General features: G+C 46.2%; 1 protein-coding gene across 1 annotated transcript in view; it reads left to right on the top strand.

Annotated features, from left to right (window-relative positions):
- Positions 1-17,795, top strand: part of LOC126094427 (uncharacterized) — a 304,150-nt gene that overhangs the window by 168,195 nt on the left and 118,160 nt on the right. Inside the window, exon 5 of the mRNA XM_049908795.1 lies at positions 16,318-16,584. Within this exon, the coding sequence (XP_049764752.1) occupies positions 16,318-16,584 (267 nt within the window). The remainder of the gene's footprint in view (positions 1-16,317; positions 16,585-17,795) is intronic.

Raw genomic sequence — 17,795 nt, 5'->3', positions numbered from 1 at the left:
TGTTCTTGACAGCAGGGTTTACAGGCTGTCCTGTGACCAGGGGTCAGTGGAATGCACCTTGCAGGTCTCTGGGGGAGTAAACCATGTGTGTTCAGTCGTCAGTAGACCGTGTGTCTGGAGAAAACTGTTCCAGTGGCTGTGGTAAGGTCCCGAATGAGGCTACCTGCAGTATTTCGTGGCCGTCTGCTGGCACTGATGGTGAGATATCGGTCTTCTTGTGGTGTTGTACACTGTGGACGTCCCGTACTGTAGCGCCTGGACAATCGTTGCCATAATGTTGAGATCACACTTTGTGGCACACGGAGGGCCCATGCTACGACCTGCTGTGTTTGACCAGCCTCCAGTCGCCCTAGTATTCTACCCCTTATAACGTCATCAATGTGTGTTCTTTGGGCCATTTTCAACACACAGTCACCATTAGCTCGTCTGAAAACGTCTGCACACTTACTCGCTGCACCATACTCTGACATGCACCAACACACCTCTGCGCGGACTGCTGCCACCGCCACCGTGCGACGACTGCAGGTCAAATGCACTGCATGGTCATACCCCGAGGTGATTTAAACTCGCAAACCGCCCACCAGAGCGTTGTTTCACTATGTATCAGGGTTATCCTTAATTTATGAGCATGAGTGTAGATGCGAATGTAGATAGATGACTGTGCAGTTACCTACATATTTCTAGCACTTCGAGCATTCCGCGACGCAGGCACAGACACAGATATGCAGGAAACAGGATATATGCGCTGTAGCTGTAGAATATGTGGTTGGAAGTGACTCGATGCATTCTAGTACAGTGCTATACCGTACTGTCTGACCAGAAAAAATTTGTGTTTGCGCTAGGTGTTGACAACAGTACTACATTTACAAGCAGTTTTGGAATACGTGGCGGGAAGTGATGTCACGATTACATGAGCAGAAGTGACATAACATTGATATATTACGAAAACTTACGGAAAATACACATCAATTGAAATACGCCAAAATGCTGTCAAATTGAGGGAGAATGAGGGAGTACTTGCATGTCTTCTGCTTGGGGCAGGAAAATTCTTTTACGTGGGAATATGTTGTGACAGCAAGAGGAATACGAGAAAAAGTTGACATGGAAGCACCAGGAACCAGGAAACTCTCATTTTCCATAGACAGCGATAAGACAGCTGGAACAGAATGTTTAAGGCGGATGGCAACCAAACGCAGAGTAATAAATTTACATATGTCGAATCAAAAGCCCAGGTGTGGCCCAAAGTTATTGGCAACCACGTTATACGTTTTTAAAAAGTGTCCCTACCTTAATGTCGTTGTGATACCTGCTGGGGTGGGGTGGGGGGGGGGGGGAGGAGGAGGACTGCAATACATAACTACAGAATGGAACGCGTGTTTGAGTCTCTGCAAGACTGTATAGGTGTTTTAAGCCTAACAATCAGTATTTACAATGCACTTCCCCGTACTCTCCACCAATGACAACCATGCAGTGTCAGCTCATAAAAACGATATAGAACAATTGCTTCATCGTTTTTAACAACATTCTGCTGCATGTCTATTGAGGTAATAGTTATACTTCCCATTTGACTGCCGTCTTTGAAACTTTGCTGCAAAAGAGAATCATATGTCTCTAAATTAATAGGGATCTGAGTTAGTGGATGATAGAAAGTAGATGGAGTGATTGGCTGAGAGCAAACGAACTATTATTTAATGGTAGACTGATGGTGCATTCTAAAGAGTGTTGCTACGTGTCATTTGTCATGCATTTAACAATTTTTTCCGTTCTCTCAATGTGCATGAGTTGTGTGGTATGAGTAGGAATCAGCTCATACCAACTGGTGTTCTGTGTGTGACTTAGAGCCCTGTCTACCTGCATTCGTTAACAGGAAACATCTCCATCCCATAGTCAGCAGGTGAATTCCAATACGTGTTTGGTGAATCATATCCATCGACGTAGAACCTACTTCAGCACCCTCCTCTAGAAGAACGAAGATGAGTGTAAAGTACACCATTACAGGGACTATGGGTCTGCTGCCCTTGTCATCTATCGACAGCCATAGTTTGTCGAGCAGGCTGCCGAGCACACAAATGCTCACCGGTAACCCCTGGATGCTTCTGGTCCCGATAGTCCCTCGCGCAGGTTTATCGACCCCTGCTGCACCTACCAGCTGACCCACTTGTTTGTTACGCTTCCTCACATCTCGTCTGTCTCTAAAACATTCGAAGCTTTAATAAATAAAATTTGGCGACTTCACACTACCTCAGCAGAGCAATCATGACGCTGCCGCCACTTTTTTAAGAATGAGAAGACACAATCATGAAAATTTAAATGAAAGATGTTAGCTCTGGTTGTTATTGGCTCTCAGCACTATGGGACTTAACAGCTATGGTCATCAGGCCCCTAGAACTTAGAACTACTTAAACCGAACTAACCTAAGGACATCACACAACTCCCAGTCATCACGAGGCAGAGAAAATCCCTGGCCCCGCCGTGAATCGAACCCGGGAACCCGGGCGCGGGAAGCGAGAACGCTACCGCACGACCACGAGCTGCGGACCAGCTCTGGTTGTTCCATCACATTCTAACACAAATCAATTCATTGTCATTGCATCTATGTTTGTTTTGAACCCTGACTGAAGAAGTTAGAAAGCTCTTACAATTCATTTCGTCCAAAATTCTTAATTTAACAAATCCCTGTTACAACTGTAACCACACCCCTACTTGCTTCTCTGATTTTATCATCTGTTCTTGAGCCCGGATTTGATTCATGTATACTATGACCGATTGTTTGTCTGATTTGTTGAAAGGTTTATTGGTTTTAGCTTGTCGTTACCTCACACTGCTTGCTATAGCTGGTGACAACAGTGTATTCCTTTCCAATTGTGACCCAACTAAATAAATGAATAATAGTAATTAACTTTTATCAGTCAGATTAATTGAAATAATGCACAATGAATAACGTTTCCTGACACTGCCATCAGCCATCACATTCAGTATGGCTCAAAAATGGTTCAAATGGCTCTGAGTACTATGGGACTCAACATCTTAGGTCATAAGTCCCCTAGAACTTAGAACTACTTAAACCTAACTAACCTAAGGACATCACACACACCCATGCCCGAGGCAGGATTCGAACCTGCGACCGTAGCAGTCCCGCGGTTCCGGACTGCAGCGCCAGAACCGCTAGACCACCGCGGCCGGCTTCAGTATGGCAGAGGAGGGGTGGGGGGGGGGGCAGGGAGGGGTAGAGATTTGATTTTGTCCGTAAGATGTTTTCAATCTTTGTCACTCTGACCTTCATTTTCTTATTTATTCGATTATCTTCATCACACAATCAATTACTGGAATTTATTTTTGACTTGAAATGAATGGAAGTTTCCTTCATTAAGAACAACACAGTGATATTGCTATAAACAATTTATTTCTCACATTGACAATCATTTTACCCCCTTCAGATCAGAACTTTTACATCTGCAAGGCTGCACATAATAATTCCCAATTTAGATTAATCTTGGTCTCCTGTGACCAATATAAGATCATCACACTGTTAGGTAGCGGGAAGGTCTCACATAGTGGAAACAATCTCATCTCTCACTGGCACGTAAGATACTCTCTACATTAACTACCGCGATTTCAATGTGACTGACAGTAGGAAGGCTAAGCATCGAGATGAGAATACAGTTCTGCCCACAGATCTCATAACAACGTGACTGTACTTAAAATTCCATCGTGATGCTTGGACGATTAGAATTTACTGTGACGGTCTTCCGAATTTAACTGATACAAGCATTACAAAATTCTGTCTCATGTGAACTACCACTACGATTTTGAAATTTTTCTAAAATTCTGGTACTGAAAATTCAAGCACAATAAATTCATCATGCAATAACGACTGCATAGCCAAACTACGATGATTCTGATATGTTCTGAACTAATCTTGGATTCCGAACCTCTCCACAGAACACAAAGCATGCGTAGACACAAGTGGCAGACCTTGCGGTGCAGCCAACCATCACAAAGAAAACATGAAACATGTATATCCTATACCAACCAAAATACACCCACTGGGTTACCACTATCCTTAGCAGTGACTCAACATTAGTAAATAAGACAGACTAATGATTACTGACTACTGAAAACTGGTTCCAAACCTTGGCACGAAAAATGTGGTTGCAAAGCAGGTACAAAGAAAACGACCCTATCTTCCCAAAATAATACTAGAATATTATCTCAAGTCAGTCTATATCCCACCCAACAACGGTTCCACAAAATGCTCTTACATAATTACAGCGATTTCTCATAGTTAGTCTCCATTACCAACAGAGTGCAAACCTTTATTCATCGCAGAGTCACATAGAAAACCCACGAAATGTTAAAACTGATCCAGTTAAACTATTCGAATTAACCTTATAACAAATACAACAATTACTAGCGGTGGGTAAAAGCCCATAAACTTTGAAATTTTACAGTTTAAGGATCCTGTATGTGTTCAACGTGAAGTGCACTCAACACTATCACACAAAGAATGGATCATCAAAACCAAATAAAATTTGTAAATTCGTACAAAGAAATGAATTATTTTATCGACTCTCTAAAATGAAGTTTTAACTATTGATTTGCAAACACAAAGGTACCACGCTGAGAGCCACACACTGTTTCAACTACGCTATTGCAATAATCTGAATCGTCAAGAATATGAAAATCACCAGATTTTCGAGCATTTCCCTGTCTATGTTGACTTTAACTACTACGTTTCGAGCTCGGTCCAAGATAATACAGCACCTTTCCATGTTGACTTTTACTAATACGTTTCGAGCTCGGTCCAAGATAATACAGCACCTTCCCATCTTGTTTTCTTACCCTGGGAGTACACATGACGTTGAGACATTCGCACTCTGGCCCTCCAGCTACACAGTGCCTAAAAATGGCGCTCCCTGGGGCCAATGTCATCCTGTTTAAACCACTGAGAAGCGGGCGGGGGGTGGGGGTGGGGGCGGGGAAAAGTCTCCCACTTGCCAAGCTACTCGATGCCGTCTGAACTATCGATATGTTGTGAAACCTCTGCAAGCCTCTCAGATTATCCTTGCCCACTGATTTCCCTTCGCAAAACGACCACCCTCTCCTCATCTCTGGTTAGTCTTACCTTTTCCGCAACCTAAACAATTACACTTTCATTAAATTTCGGGCATGCAACCGCGCGAATAAAATTTCCTCCACTGATATTTCGGCGGCGTACCGTCCGGCCATTCTCAGAGTGAGTCAAAAAACTAACGACAAGTTTTTTTTTTCTTTATTGAATTTCAGTGCCCCATAGGGGGCTGGCTGGCAGAAGCATAAGCGCCGCTCTTCAGCCGAGAGGCAGTACATAACAGGGAGACATTTAAGACAACATTAAGGAGAAAATGTGGTGAAACAGATGTATAAAAGGGGAAACATAATGGAAGGTAGAATACCAAAGGTGTTGACGAAAAATGGTGATAAAAATCTAAAAAGTGTACACAAGAAACGACACACTGTGACGATTAAAAAAAAAAAAAACATAAGGCGAAGTAGGCTGGAGCATAAAAGTTACAATTGGTGGTGTAGCACATAATCGCAATTGGTGGTGTAGCACATAACAATCACAGGCAGCAACACTACGTAGACTGTGATCAAAATCACAGCTCTTGATGTCACTGGAGAGCAGCACCAAATACAACACTGACACAGTACACCGACGACGAGAATCAAACTGAGAGAATCTGCAAGGGGTATGGAGACGAAGGAGAAGGTAAGAAAGGGGGGATGGGCGGTGCTAGAGGGGGGTAGAGAGAGGGAGATGGGCAGGGGCGCGCCGATGGAGATCGGGAGAGAAAGACGGAAGAGGGAAGTAGGCGAGGAGGGGGTGATGAGACACAGGGGGGAAGGAGGAAAACCACTCTGGGGGAAGGAGGGTAGAGGAAAAGGGGGGCCATGGGGAGGGGGCGCGAACAGGGCCAGGCCACAGTTGGTAGGAAGGATAGGTTTCACAGCAAAGTTTATCATCAGGGCGGGGGAAGTGCTGGAAATTGCCCTGTTGAAGGAGATGGAGGGTGTGGAGGTGGCAAATGGACACAGCGATAGAGGTGCAGCAATGAGGGGGGGGAGATGGAGAGGAAGGAGGAATGAGGGGTGGGTGGGGATCAAGCATGTGCACACTGTAAAGGTTGCAGATATGTTGGAGGAAAAGGACGGGGTGGGGGAAGGGGATGAGATCATACAGGAATGTGGGGCACAGAAGGCAGTTGCAGAAGGCAGGGCGGAGTGTATGGTGCTCCAGTGTTTGGAGGGCTTTATAAAAGTGGGGGAGGGGGCGGAGTTCTAGGTAATGCTGCCATAACAAAGGACGAGGGATTTGTAGATGTGGATGGTGGAAGGATGCGTTCCCCATGTCCATCCAGACAGAAGTTTCAAGAGCTGGAGGCAGGAGTTGGCTTTCTGCTGGATGGTCAGGAGATGAGGGGTCCAGGTGAGGTGATGGTTGAGGGTGAGGCCAAGGCATCTCAGGGCGGGCTTGAGCTGGATGGGAAAACGATAAATGGTTAGGCAGAAATCATGAGATGGATGGAGCGACATGCAGACTATGATGATTGCCTGGGTTTTAGAGGGGTTGATACGAAGGAACCACTGATTGCACTGAGTGGTGAACTGGTCAAGGTGGGTTTGGAGGGTGTGTTGGGACCATTGAAGGGTAGGATAGAGAGCCAGGAAGGTGATGTGATCAGCATACTGGAGGAGGTGTACAGGTGGGGGTGGTTTGGGCATATCGACAATGTACAAGAGGAGAAGGGAGAGGACAGAGCCTTGGGGGATGCCAGCCATGGGATAAAAGATATTGGTTGGTATCGTGGGGGGTGGCATAGGAAGGATGTCATAAGCAGTTGTTAGGTCGAGGGAAACAAAAATGGAAGAGCAATGGGAGTTAAGTTGGAGAGAGAGAGATGGACGAGGTTAAGGAGTTGGTCTTTGGTGGAGAAACGAGGGTTGAAAGCCACACTGGGTAAGGGGGAGGAGGTGGTGTTGATTAAGGTGGTGATGGGTATGACAGGAGAGGATGGATTCGAAGACCTTACTGAAGATGGAGGTGTGGCAGATGGGTCGATACGAAGAGGCAGTGGAAGGGTGTTTGTTGAATTTGAGGAATAAGAGGCTGTGGGAAGTCTTCTACAGGTCGGGGTAGAAGCCGGTGGAGAGGATGATGTTATATAAACCAGCAAGGTCAGTCAGGAAGGAGAAGGGGCATTCTCTGAGGTGGTGGTAGGTGACAGAGTCATGATCAGGGGCCGTGTTGCGTTTTGACTGGAGGAAAAGTTTAATGTCTTGTGCTGTGATTGAAGTGTTTATGTCAGAGGGGGCCACTGCCCAAGTACTGGAGACTGGGAGCAAGTGGAGCGACCGAGGTATCGGTGCATTCCATAACAGTGGGGAAAAAGAAGCAATCGAAGCAGGGATCAAAAGGGACAGAGAAGACCTCAGAATGATGGGAAGCGAAGTGGTTGGCCTTACTGAGGTTGTCGAGAAGAGAGCGGTCGTTATGGAGAAAGGGGTAATGGGGTGCGGAATGGAAACCAGTAAAGCAATGGAAGGCAGACCAGTACGTGGAGGAGTTTATAGAGAGGGCGGTGTTATGTACAGGTCTGGAGATAGTCTTGGCGTTTCTTTCCTGTAATGAGGTTCCGAATGTGTTGCTGAATTTGCCAGAGGCGTTGAAGTGTATCCCTATTGCAAGTGCACAGGAAGGAGTGATAGAGGCAGAGGGATTCGTGGAGGATGAGGACAGCCCGTAGAGGGAGATTGGGACGGTGGGGGTGGATGGTTTTAGTAGTAACACGAGGCTCCATGGCGCCAGTAGTGGCCTTCTGAAGGAAGGACAAGACGTGGATGATGTCGTCAGGAAGGTGACAGGTAAGTGGGTGGATTTCGACCTGGATGGCGATGGATTCCTGTAGGCATCTCAGTTGGTGCGACAGTAGTCATGGACTACCTAGGGAGGTGGTGCAGGGCGGGGAGCAGACATTATGGTGAGAAGGATGGCGAGGTAGTCGCTACCTGTGGGATCAAGGATGTCAACGGTGATATGCCCACGGAGGTTGGCAGAGATAATGGCAACATCGGGGGTGGTGTTGCTTTCGGGATGGGTGTGCAGGAGATGAGGAACAAGGTCACCTCAGATCGTGAGGAGAAACTGATGCCACTGCTGAAAGGCGGCTGGGGAGGGCTATGGATGTTGATGTTGGCAGCAATCACGTAGGTGGAGAAGGTGCGGTCAGTGTGGGAGATGAAGTCGTAGGTAACAGGAGTAGTGGGACAGACATTGATGGTGGTTGCAGGTGACAGTGAAGGAGGGGAAGAAGACGCTGTGGATGGTGATTGAGGAGTGATTGTGGCCAGACGGGTATGTGCTTAAGGTGGCCTATGGCGACTCACCCTGCACTCGCAGACCAGGAGCATCAATTCAGTGGAGGATATAAGGAGAGGGACTGTATGATGGGGCTGGAGAAAGGTTTCATTCAGGAGGAAGGTGTCGATCTGGTGGTGGGAGAGGGTGTTCATGAGGAGGCATTTGTTGGTGCAGAAGGAGCGGGTGTTCTGGGAGAGGATGCGACACTCATGCTGCGCAATGACGTGAAGAGAGGGGAGGGGGCTGAGGGGATGGGAGAGGAGCGGCTTAAACTAGGCTGTTGAGGCTGGTGAAGGTGAAGTGGGGAGTAAATGGCGAAGATGTTGAGGTAGAGTGGGCGGCGAGGGAGATCTGTTGGAGGGTGTGGGGGCGCTGAAAAGGGTGGGGGACGGCCGGAGGGAATTGTTGTGGTGGACTGGGGGTCTATGGGACGGACGGGGGCAGTAAGCTCGGTGGTGGCAGGAGGGGGCTTAGCCTTACACGTGTGGGAGTAGGTGGGATGACGACAAGGTGCCAAGCGCGGCCTTATAAGCTCCACCGCGGCGGTACCGCGCATGCGGGTCACAGACGCTGGTCGGCGGCAAAGAAATACGTTTACATATGCGCCGTCTGTGGTGAAGGTGTACAGACATTGGATTCGCTTATCGATGTGTGTTCAGCGGCGGTGACACCTCTCTGCAGTTAAATTATCCCAGGAGCCGGATTCCATGCTTTGTCCAAATTAAAACCATTATCTTTATTTATTAAATTATTAGCTAATCGAATCTCTACAGCTTCCTTGAAGACAGAATCCCAAAAGGAAGAGGTGTATGTTAAAATCTTCACATCACTGTAGCTCATGGAATGCCCTGTATCAATACAATGTTCGGCCACAACTGACTTGTCTGGCTGTGATAAGCGTGTGTATCTTCGATGCTCCACACATCTCTCATGAGCGGCGTGTTTTTTGACCTACGTATGACTTCTCACAATTTCCGCAAGGAATCTGATTCACACCCGCTTTACGAATCAGTAAATCGTCCTCAGCCGACTCAATACCGACGCTAGTCTTTGCATCAGAGGTGTTCATATCGTCCTCCAACCATTTCAGCAAATTTCCGATCGTCAGTAGCAATAACATCCGTCGTATTCAAACAGAAAAAAAGTTTGCTGGGACAAAATGTTGCATGACCACAGACATGAGGTCTGTGAAACCGGCTCGAGAGTTCGGCGTATACTAATTTTGAAACGAGCACGTGCCAACAATGAAGGCGTGCCTAGACTTGCCGACTACACGGCTGCTGAGAATCCGAGAGTGGCACGCTTCTCCAAATAGAAATTCTGGTTGCTTTCAGCTTCGATGGCGCCTGTGAGACAACATATCTGTGGTTACGGGTTAATAAAATTCCCCAAATTGTAGGTACATATAAGACACCAATAAACAACAAAAAATTTGTATATGTCATGCTATCGTACGCTGTAGCTGTTAGTTCTGGCATGGTAAGTACTGTGAAGGAGTGGTAAGATACCGTGATAACATGAATCTAGACCTCCTTTAAAACAAATTTATTAACAACAATTCATACTCAAAACTTATTAGAAAACATTGTCGTTGATCCCAAAGCAATTATAAAATCAATTAAAAGTTTCAAGTCAAGCTCGGTAACTATTTGTGATAAAAAGTTTCAAATGCCTAAGGCTATTTCAAAATGCATTTAGTAGACTTTAAACAAATTTACAATAGCAAACAGACAGCAATTCAAATCTGAAAACAGTATTCAGATAAATCTAACGTAACCAAAGCACTCGAAACACATAACAAACTACAGAGGGACCTCCTTATCCTAAGTTTTGTACACGTCCTTTTTTTTGTGCCACAGTTAAAAATTTGCTCATTTACGGTGCAGGAGTACTCCACAATTTCAAACAAGTTGAGTTGCAAACTTCTTCAGATGAACACCCAATTAATATGTATGAATTATTCAATTACAAGGTAATTACTTAACTGAAGAACCAATCTGCAGAATTATAATTCATCCACTGCTGCCTCAGTGGGTTTACAGAGCTGTACTCTTGCCACCTTACTTTATTTCCCACGTCAGACTTGTGCACACTTCCTGGCAGTACATTAGACACATTATTAAATCGGCTTGATAACACCTGAAAAATAAATCAGTTACCACTGGTGCCTCACATGCATACAAATAATGGGCCAAACCAGGGCAAACTCAATGACAACGCTGTAACATGAACAGTTAAAATAAAGAAATGACTAGTCACGAAATAGTAGAACTAGTGGCGTCCCACAAGAGCAGACTCAATTACAATTTTGCAAGATGAACAACTAAAACACACAGAAGGGCAAGTACTCAATAATAAGGTTACTCAGCTTCACAAGGAGTTATCAGTACTGTTGTGCCAATGCAACCAGGACGGAGCGACTGTGTGGTGACGGCTGTACAGACCTCCAAAGATGGCTTTGACCGCTGATCTCCTTCGCGCAGACCAGTACTGTGCATGTAAAAGGGGAGCTCCCTTCCAAATTACAGCTTCCCAGACAACGGCTCTCAACTACAACTAAGCCGCACTATCACTGCACATTCGCACCATAATGTTCTGCGCAAAGAGATTCTACAAAACCAGCGATTCCACCAGAGAGGCACGAAGTCGAAAAATACCAAACTTCGTGGAAGGTTTTGACTCGCGGCAGAAGTCCAAGCATACGTCAATGTAGAATAGGGCAAATTGGTCGCTACTACCTTTTGTACAACAAGACTCGATTCACTGTGCCATCCTGACTGCAGAGAAATCAGGGAGACAACAGGTTACATCCTGGACCGCAGTCGACACGATAGTTGCCCGTCTCTGATGAGGCAACCAAGCGTGTGCAACGTTCATTGCTTTGTCACAGCAAGACCCAACAAAACAACGTATTGATGCAGGACGGATGGATTGCGATGCTCTTGACTAAGGCAAAATAATAAATAATTTATCCGTGTAGTAAGCCACTGTGCACAATGACAATGCTGTCACAGTGAAGTGAACCGATTTAGAGAACGACCGGCTCTACTTAACTTTTAATGGGTCGCTTAACGAGCAGGACAAGTTAAAGGGTCTTGAAAAATAAGTAAAGACTGAGATTAACAGTTATTTATTTGCTGTAATTACTGACTTACATCACAATCAGGTTAAGCGAGAGGAAACCTCTGTACAACTCAAACTGAATTACGAAATGACAGCCGCGTGGTTTAAGACGCCATGTAAGGACTACGCAGCTCCTCCCTCCGGGGGTTCGAGTCCTCCTCGGGCATAGGTGTGTGTGTTGTTCTCAGCATAAGTTACTTTAGGTAGTGTGTAAGTCTAGGGACCATGATCTCAGCAGTTTGGTCCCTTAGGAATTCACACCCATTTGAACATTTGAACGAAATGACAGTGATATAGTGGGAGGTACCAAAAGTGCAGCAGAGTGTGTAGAGCGAGGTATGCTTATCTGGGCAGCTCGCAGAATCAAAGTTAATGTTGGAACAAGACGGCACAAAATAGAAGCAAAATCAGCGACACAAGTTGCCATGCAACGTGAGCAAGTAACAAGCTGCTCAGAATATGGACTGCAATTCCGCAAATGCCCCCATTTATTTTATTTAAATATGCCGATCAGCAAAAGACGGCGGCTGGAGATGACCTTTTCTCTACGGCGAATCGGAGCAGAAAAAGCTCTTCACTAGGGCGCCGATCAGAATACAAGTGCACGGCCATCAGGTCTGTACCTCCAAGAAACCGTACATCGAGGAGTCGACTACATACTCCTGCCGCTGCGACCAGCGAGAATTGTTGCTAAAATCACGAAATAAACAGGGGAAAACCCGTGTAATTTCCATCCTTTTGCGTACAAGATGCACTTATTTGCACACGAACTTGGTTCCTAGACAAAGCAGCGAGTTCACGATTGATCAAAATTAGACACTGAGGAATCTTTCCAGAATGACGCAATACTACTGACATAGCCAAATTATTAGATCAAACGCAACTGTCCCACGCAAGCGGGATGATGCTATGGCAATAGGCTACATTTACATCTACATAGATGCTCCGCAAGCCACTGTACGGTGCGTGGCGGACGGTACTCTGCACCACTACTTGTCGTTTCCTTTCCCGTTTCACTCGCAAGTAGAGCGAGGGAAGAACGACTGTGGCTATATGCCTCCGTACGAGTCCTAATTTCCCGTATCTTATCTTCGTGGTCCTTACGCGCAATGTACACTACTGGCCATTAAAATTGCTACACCACGAAGATGACGTGCTACACACGCGAAATTTAACCGATAGGAAGAAAATGCTGTGATATGCAAATGATTAGCTTTTCAGAGCATTCGCACAAGGTTGGCGCCGGTGGCGACACCTACAACGTGCTGACATGAGGAAAGTTTCCAACCGATTTCTCGAACACAAACAGCAGTTGACCGGCGTTGCCTGGTGAAACGTTGTTGTGATGCCTCGTGTAAGGAGGAGAAATGCGTACCATCACGTTTCCGACTTTGATAAAGGTCGGATTGTAGCCTATCGCGATTGCCGTTTATCGTATCGCGACATTGCTGTTCGCGTTGGTCGAGATCCAATGACTGTTAGCAGAATACGGAATCGGTCGGTTCAGGAGAGTAATACGGGACGCCGTGCTGGATCCCAACGGCCTCGTATCACTAGCAGTCGAGATGACAGGCATCTTATCCGCATAGCTGTAACGCATCGTGCAGCCACGTCTCGATCCCTCAGTCAACAGAAGGGACCGTTGCAAGACAACAACCATCTGCACGAACAGTTCGACGACGTTTGCAGCAGCATGGACTATCAGCTCGGAGACCATGGCTGCGGTTACCCTTGACGCTGCATCACAGACAGGAGCGCCTGCGATGGTTTACTCACCGACGAACCTACGTGCACGAATGGCAAAACGTCATTTTTTCCGATGAATGCAGGTTCTGTTTACAGCATCATGATGGTCGCATCCGTGTTTGGCGACATCGCGGTGAACGCAAATTTTAAGCGTGTATTCGTCATCGCCATACTGGCGTATCACCCGGTGTGATTGTATGCGGTGCCATTGGTTACACGTCTCGGCCACCTCTTGTTCGCGTTGACGGCGCTTTTAGCAGTGGTCGTTACATTGCAGATGTGTTACGACCCGTGGCTCTACCCTTCATTCGATCCCCGCGAAACCCTACATTTCAGCAGGATAATGCACGACCGCATGTTGCAGGTCCTGTACGGGCCTTTCTGGATACAGAAAATGTTCGACTGCTGCCCTGGCGAGCACATTCTCCAGATCTCTCACCAACTGAAAACGTCTAGTCAATGGTGGCCGAGCAACTGGCTCGTCACAATACGCCAGTCACTACTCTTGATGAACTGTGGTATCGTGTTGAAGCTGCATGGGTAGCTGTGCCTGTACACGCCAGCCAAGCTCTGTTTGACTCAATGCCCAGGCGTATCAAGGCCGTTATTACGGCCAGAGGTGGTTGTTCTGGGTACTGATTTCTCAGGATCTATGACCCAAATTGCGTGAAAATGTAATCACATGTCAGTTCTAGTTTAACATATTTGTCCAATGAATACCCGTTTATATCTGCATTTTTTCTATGTGTAGCAATTTTAATGGCCATTAGTGGTGTATGTTGGCGGCAGCAGAATCGTTCGGCAGAACTTCGGGAGCCGGTTCTTTAAATTTTCTCAGTAGTGTTTCTCGAAAAGAACGTCGTCTTTCGTACACTGATTCCCGTTTGAGTTCCCGAAGCATCTCCGTAACACTTACGTTTTGTTCGAACCTACCGGTAACAAATGTAGCACTCCGCCTGGGAAATGCTTCGATGTCTTCCTTCAAACCGACCTGGTACGGATCCCAAACACTCGAGCAGTGGTCATGAATAGGTCGCACCAGCATCCTATGTGTGGTATCCTTTCCAGATGAACCACTGTTTCCAAAAATACTCCCAATAAACCGAAGTCAAAAAATGGTTCAAATGGCTCTGAGCACTATGGGACTTTTGAGGTCATCAGCCCCCAAGAACTTAGAACTACTTAAACCTAATTAAGCTAAGGACGTCACACACATCCATGCCCGAGGCAGGATTCGAACTTGCGACCGTAGCGGTCGGGCGGTTCCAGACTGAAGCGCCTAGAACCGCTCGGGCACAGCTAACCGAAGTCGACCAGTTCATCTTTCCTAGCACAGTTCTCACACGCTCGTTCGATTTCCGTATCGCTTTGCAACGTTTCGCCGAGATGTTCAAACGGCTCGAATAGTACAGTTTCGATCTCCCTACTCACCCGCATTAACTTCCATTTTTTCGCATCTAGGGCTAACTGCCATTCATCGCACAAACTGGAACTTTTATCTAAGTCGTCTGGTATGTTCCTGCAGTCACTAAATTTCGGCACTTTACTGTACAACACGGTATCGTCAGCAAACGACCGCAGATTGCGGTCCGCCTGTAACCTCCCCCTCACTTATCGACCTTATTGACAGTGAAAAATTAAACCGCGTGTACCTAATGGGAATTTGGGAAAAAGCAATCGTCACCGAAGTTAATTTGTCGGTAAACAGGGAGGAAAGGGTTACATCTTAATGAAAGGAAAAGTGCTAATGAAACTGGTGGAAATTAATTTTGAAAAGCGGTAAAGTTAATAAAGAAACTAAATGTGCAGCCGTTACGTTAACAATTAACTAGCGGTAATTAGATATTTGAGATTTGGGGGAAATTACGGTCGCCAGTCCTAAGGACAATTACTATAGTAACTGAAAAAGAAAGGTTATTACACATATAATTAGCACTAGAAGTGTGGCAACTGAAGGTTGACACGTGTAGTGTGAAAACTGAAAGTTTGTCAGAAGTAATAAATTTCGCTACACCCTGACTTAATTTAGCAAAAGAATTAATAAAACAGGAAAATCGAAAGTTAATTTAGTGACTGAAGTTAATAGTGAGCTTTCTTTCTGAAGCACATCGAAATTCAGTAAAATACGGTTAGTCTTGGACTACCTCAACAATCATTTCAAAAGCTACTTGAATCTACGCAATTTAGAAATAAGAGATTTAACTTTGAACTTGAATTAAATGATTCTGAACAATAGTAAAATTTAGTACGTACCAAGCTGAGCTGCAGTCACAGGTAAGCTAAAATACGGTAACAAAACTCGCACTCTTAATTTGTGCTTGTGTAATCTAAATATTGTAGCCAGCTATGAATACTTTAACTGAACTTTGAAATTAAAGCATTGAAATCGAATTATAGTACTTTAATGCTGGCGTTTGAATTTCAACGACACTCGGGTTCATTCCGGAAAAGGAAGGGACCCTGCTTGGTAATGCAACTGGGACAATGAACAACAAATGTTCACGCTAAGTTGCTGTAATTATAGTTACGAAAATGGTACAGTTTGAAAAGCTGAGGTCTGCCATACAGTCCTAAAACTTTACGTGCTTCCAGTCTTCCTTGTTGGTTGATTGAAGGTTTGAAGCCGTCGATCGAGGAGGTGGCGACAGTCACTCATTGTCGGCCGTCGCTGTTGCAGAAGCTGGATGTTGGCGCGCCTTCTTCTCGACACGGTCACCAGGTGAAACGGGCTCTTGATGTGCGCCAGCTGTGTCTTTACAATATGTAAAGACACAGAAATGTCATATATTCAGGTAACAAAAATAAGGAAAACAAATGTATAGTACAATAGATGGAAATAGGAGGATATGCATTTCCGGCGTTACACGCCCTATCCCCCAAATCATTTACGTATACGGAGAACGATATCGGTCGTACTTCGCCGGGGCACTCCTCACGATACCATCGTCTCTTAGAAGACGAGGGAAAAAAAAAAGTATAAATTGATCCGGAACCGCCCTCTGGCAAATGAGAAAGGACTCGGGGCACAGTGGTCTGGCGGCTTGCAGGTGGAGTTCACGTTCCTGGCACCCAACTCGGCGGTGGCGCTGAGCAAGGCGCGGTCCGGCAGCCGGGACCTGTCGTCGCTGCGGCTGCTGGCCGTGGGCGGCGCCACGATGGACGCGCAGACGCAGCGCATGGTGGAGGGCGCGCTGGGCGTGCGCGTCAGCCAGTGGTACGGCATGACCGAGGTGCTGCTCGCCGTCGGCTGCGTCAGCGGCGACAGCCCGCCGCAGGGCTCCGTCGGCACGGTGCGCACCAACGTCGAGGCCAAGGTGCGTACGAGTCTCCACGTCTCCTTTTCCGTCATCATTCAAAAATGGGCTCAGAATGGCTGTAGAATCTCGAGCAGTGGTTCCCAAACTTTCCTACACCGTTACCCATGACTGCAATCGGACATTAGCTAGTACCCCACCCTGCCCCTCCCCCCTCCCCCACATTGTTACCAATTTTAGCATCTAACTAAATTGCAGAATGAAAGAGTTTTCTTGAAACATTTTTATTTCTAAAATGATGAATGATATTTAGTTTGTGTGTGTGTGTGTGTGTGTGTGTGTGTGTGTGTGCGCGCGCTTGTGTGTGTGTGTGTGTGTGTGTGTGTGTGTGTGTGAGAGAGAGAGAGAGAGAGAGAGAGAATGAAGGAATGAATGAATGAATGAATGACGAAGGAATTCGTGATGCACCGCAAGTCCTAAAGTGACGCACAGTGAGGGTACACTCTTGTTACAAAACATGCTCCTCCTCCATTACTCCTCTCCACTGTGGCACTTGCTTGACCTGTACGCTACAATCCCAATTACAATCAAACAAGTTCAGACATATGCACCATGCTTACTGTTCCTAAGCCACTTCATTGACGCACTCCTGGCTTCTGAACTGCCAGAAATTGGACTACTTCAGGCTGTTAACGCTTCGCGTGTAACCACTCTAATAATAAGGATAATTGGTATAATAAAACTGTGTACAGCAGCCCTTATGTAACTACTGATATGTTGTGCTGTCAATTAATTCGTTTATCTGAAACTTCCTGGCAGATTAAAACTGTGTGTCGGACCGAGACTCGAACTCGGGACCATCCTTTCTTTCAGGAGTGCTAGTTCTGCAAGGTTCGCAGAAGAGCTTCTGTAAAGTTTGGAAGCTAGGAGACGAGGTGCTGGCGGAAGTAAAGTTGTGAGGACGGGGCGTGAGGCGTCCTTGGGTAGCTCAGTTGGTAGAGCACTTGCCCGCGAAAGGCACAGGTCCCGAGTTCGAGTCTCGGTCCGGCACACAGTTTTAATCTGCCAGGAGGTTTCATATCAGCACACACTCCGCTGCAGAGTGAAAATCTCATTCTGGAATTCGTTTATCTGTTTCGAAGCTAGTAATGAAGCAATTTCTAAACTGCTGCAGGTACTAGATAGAACTTGGAGAAGACGTTTTCTTGGGATATTTTACATTTGCTACATATATGACTCACTTTCATCATCAGTGACGTACGGGACAAAGC

Source organism: Schistocerca cancellata, chromosome 8, assembly GCF_023864275.1.
Source record: "Schistocerca cancellata isolate TAMUIC-IGC-003103 chromosome 8, iqSchCanc2.1, whole genome shotgun sequence".
NCBI classification, from domain to species: domain Eukaryota; kingdom Metazoa; phylum Arthropoda; class Insecta; order Orthoptera; family Acrididae; genus Schistocerca; species Schistocerca cancellata.
This window is presented reverse-complemented; position numbering and strand designations above follow the sequence as displayed.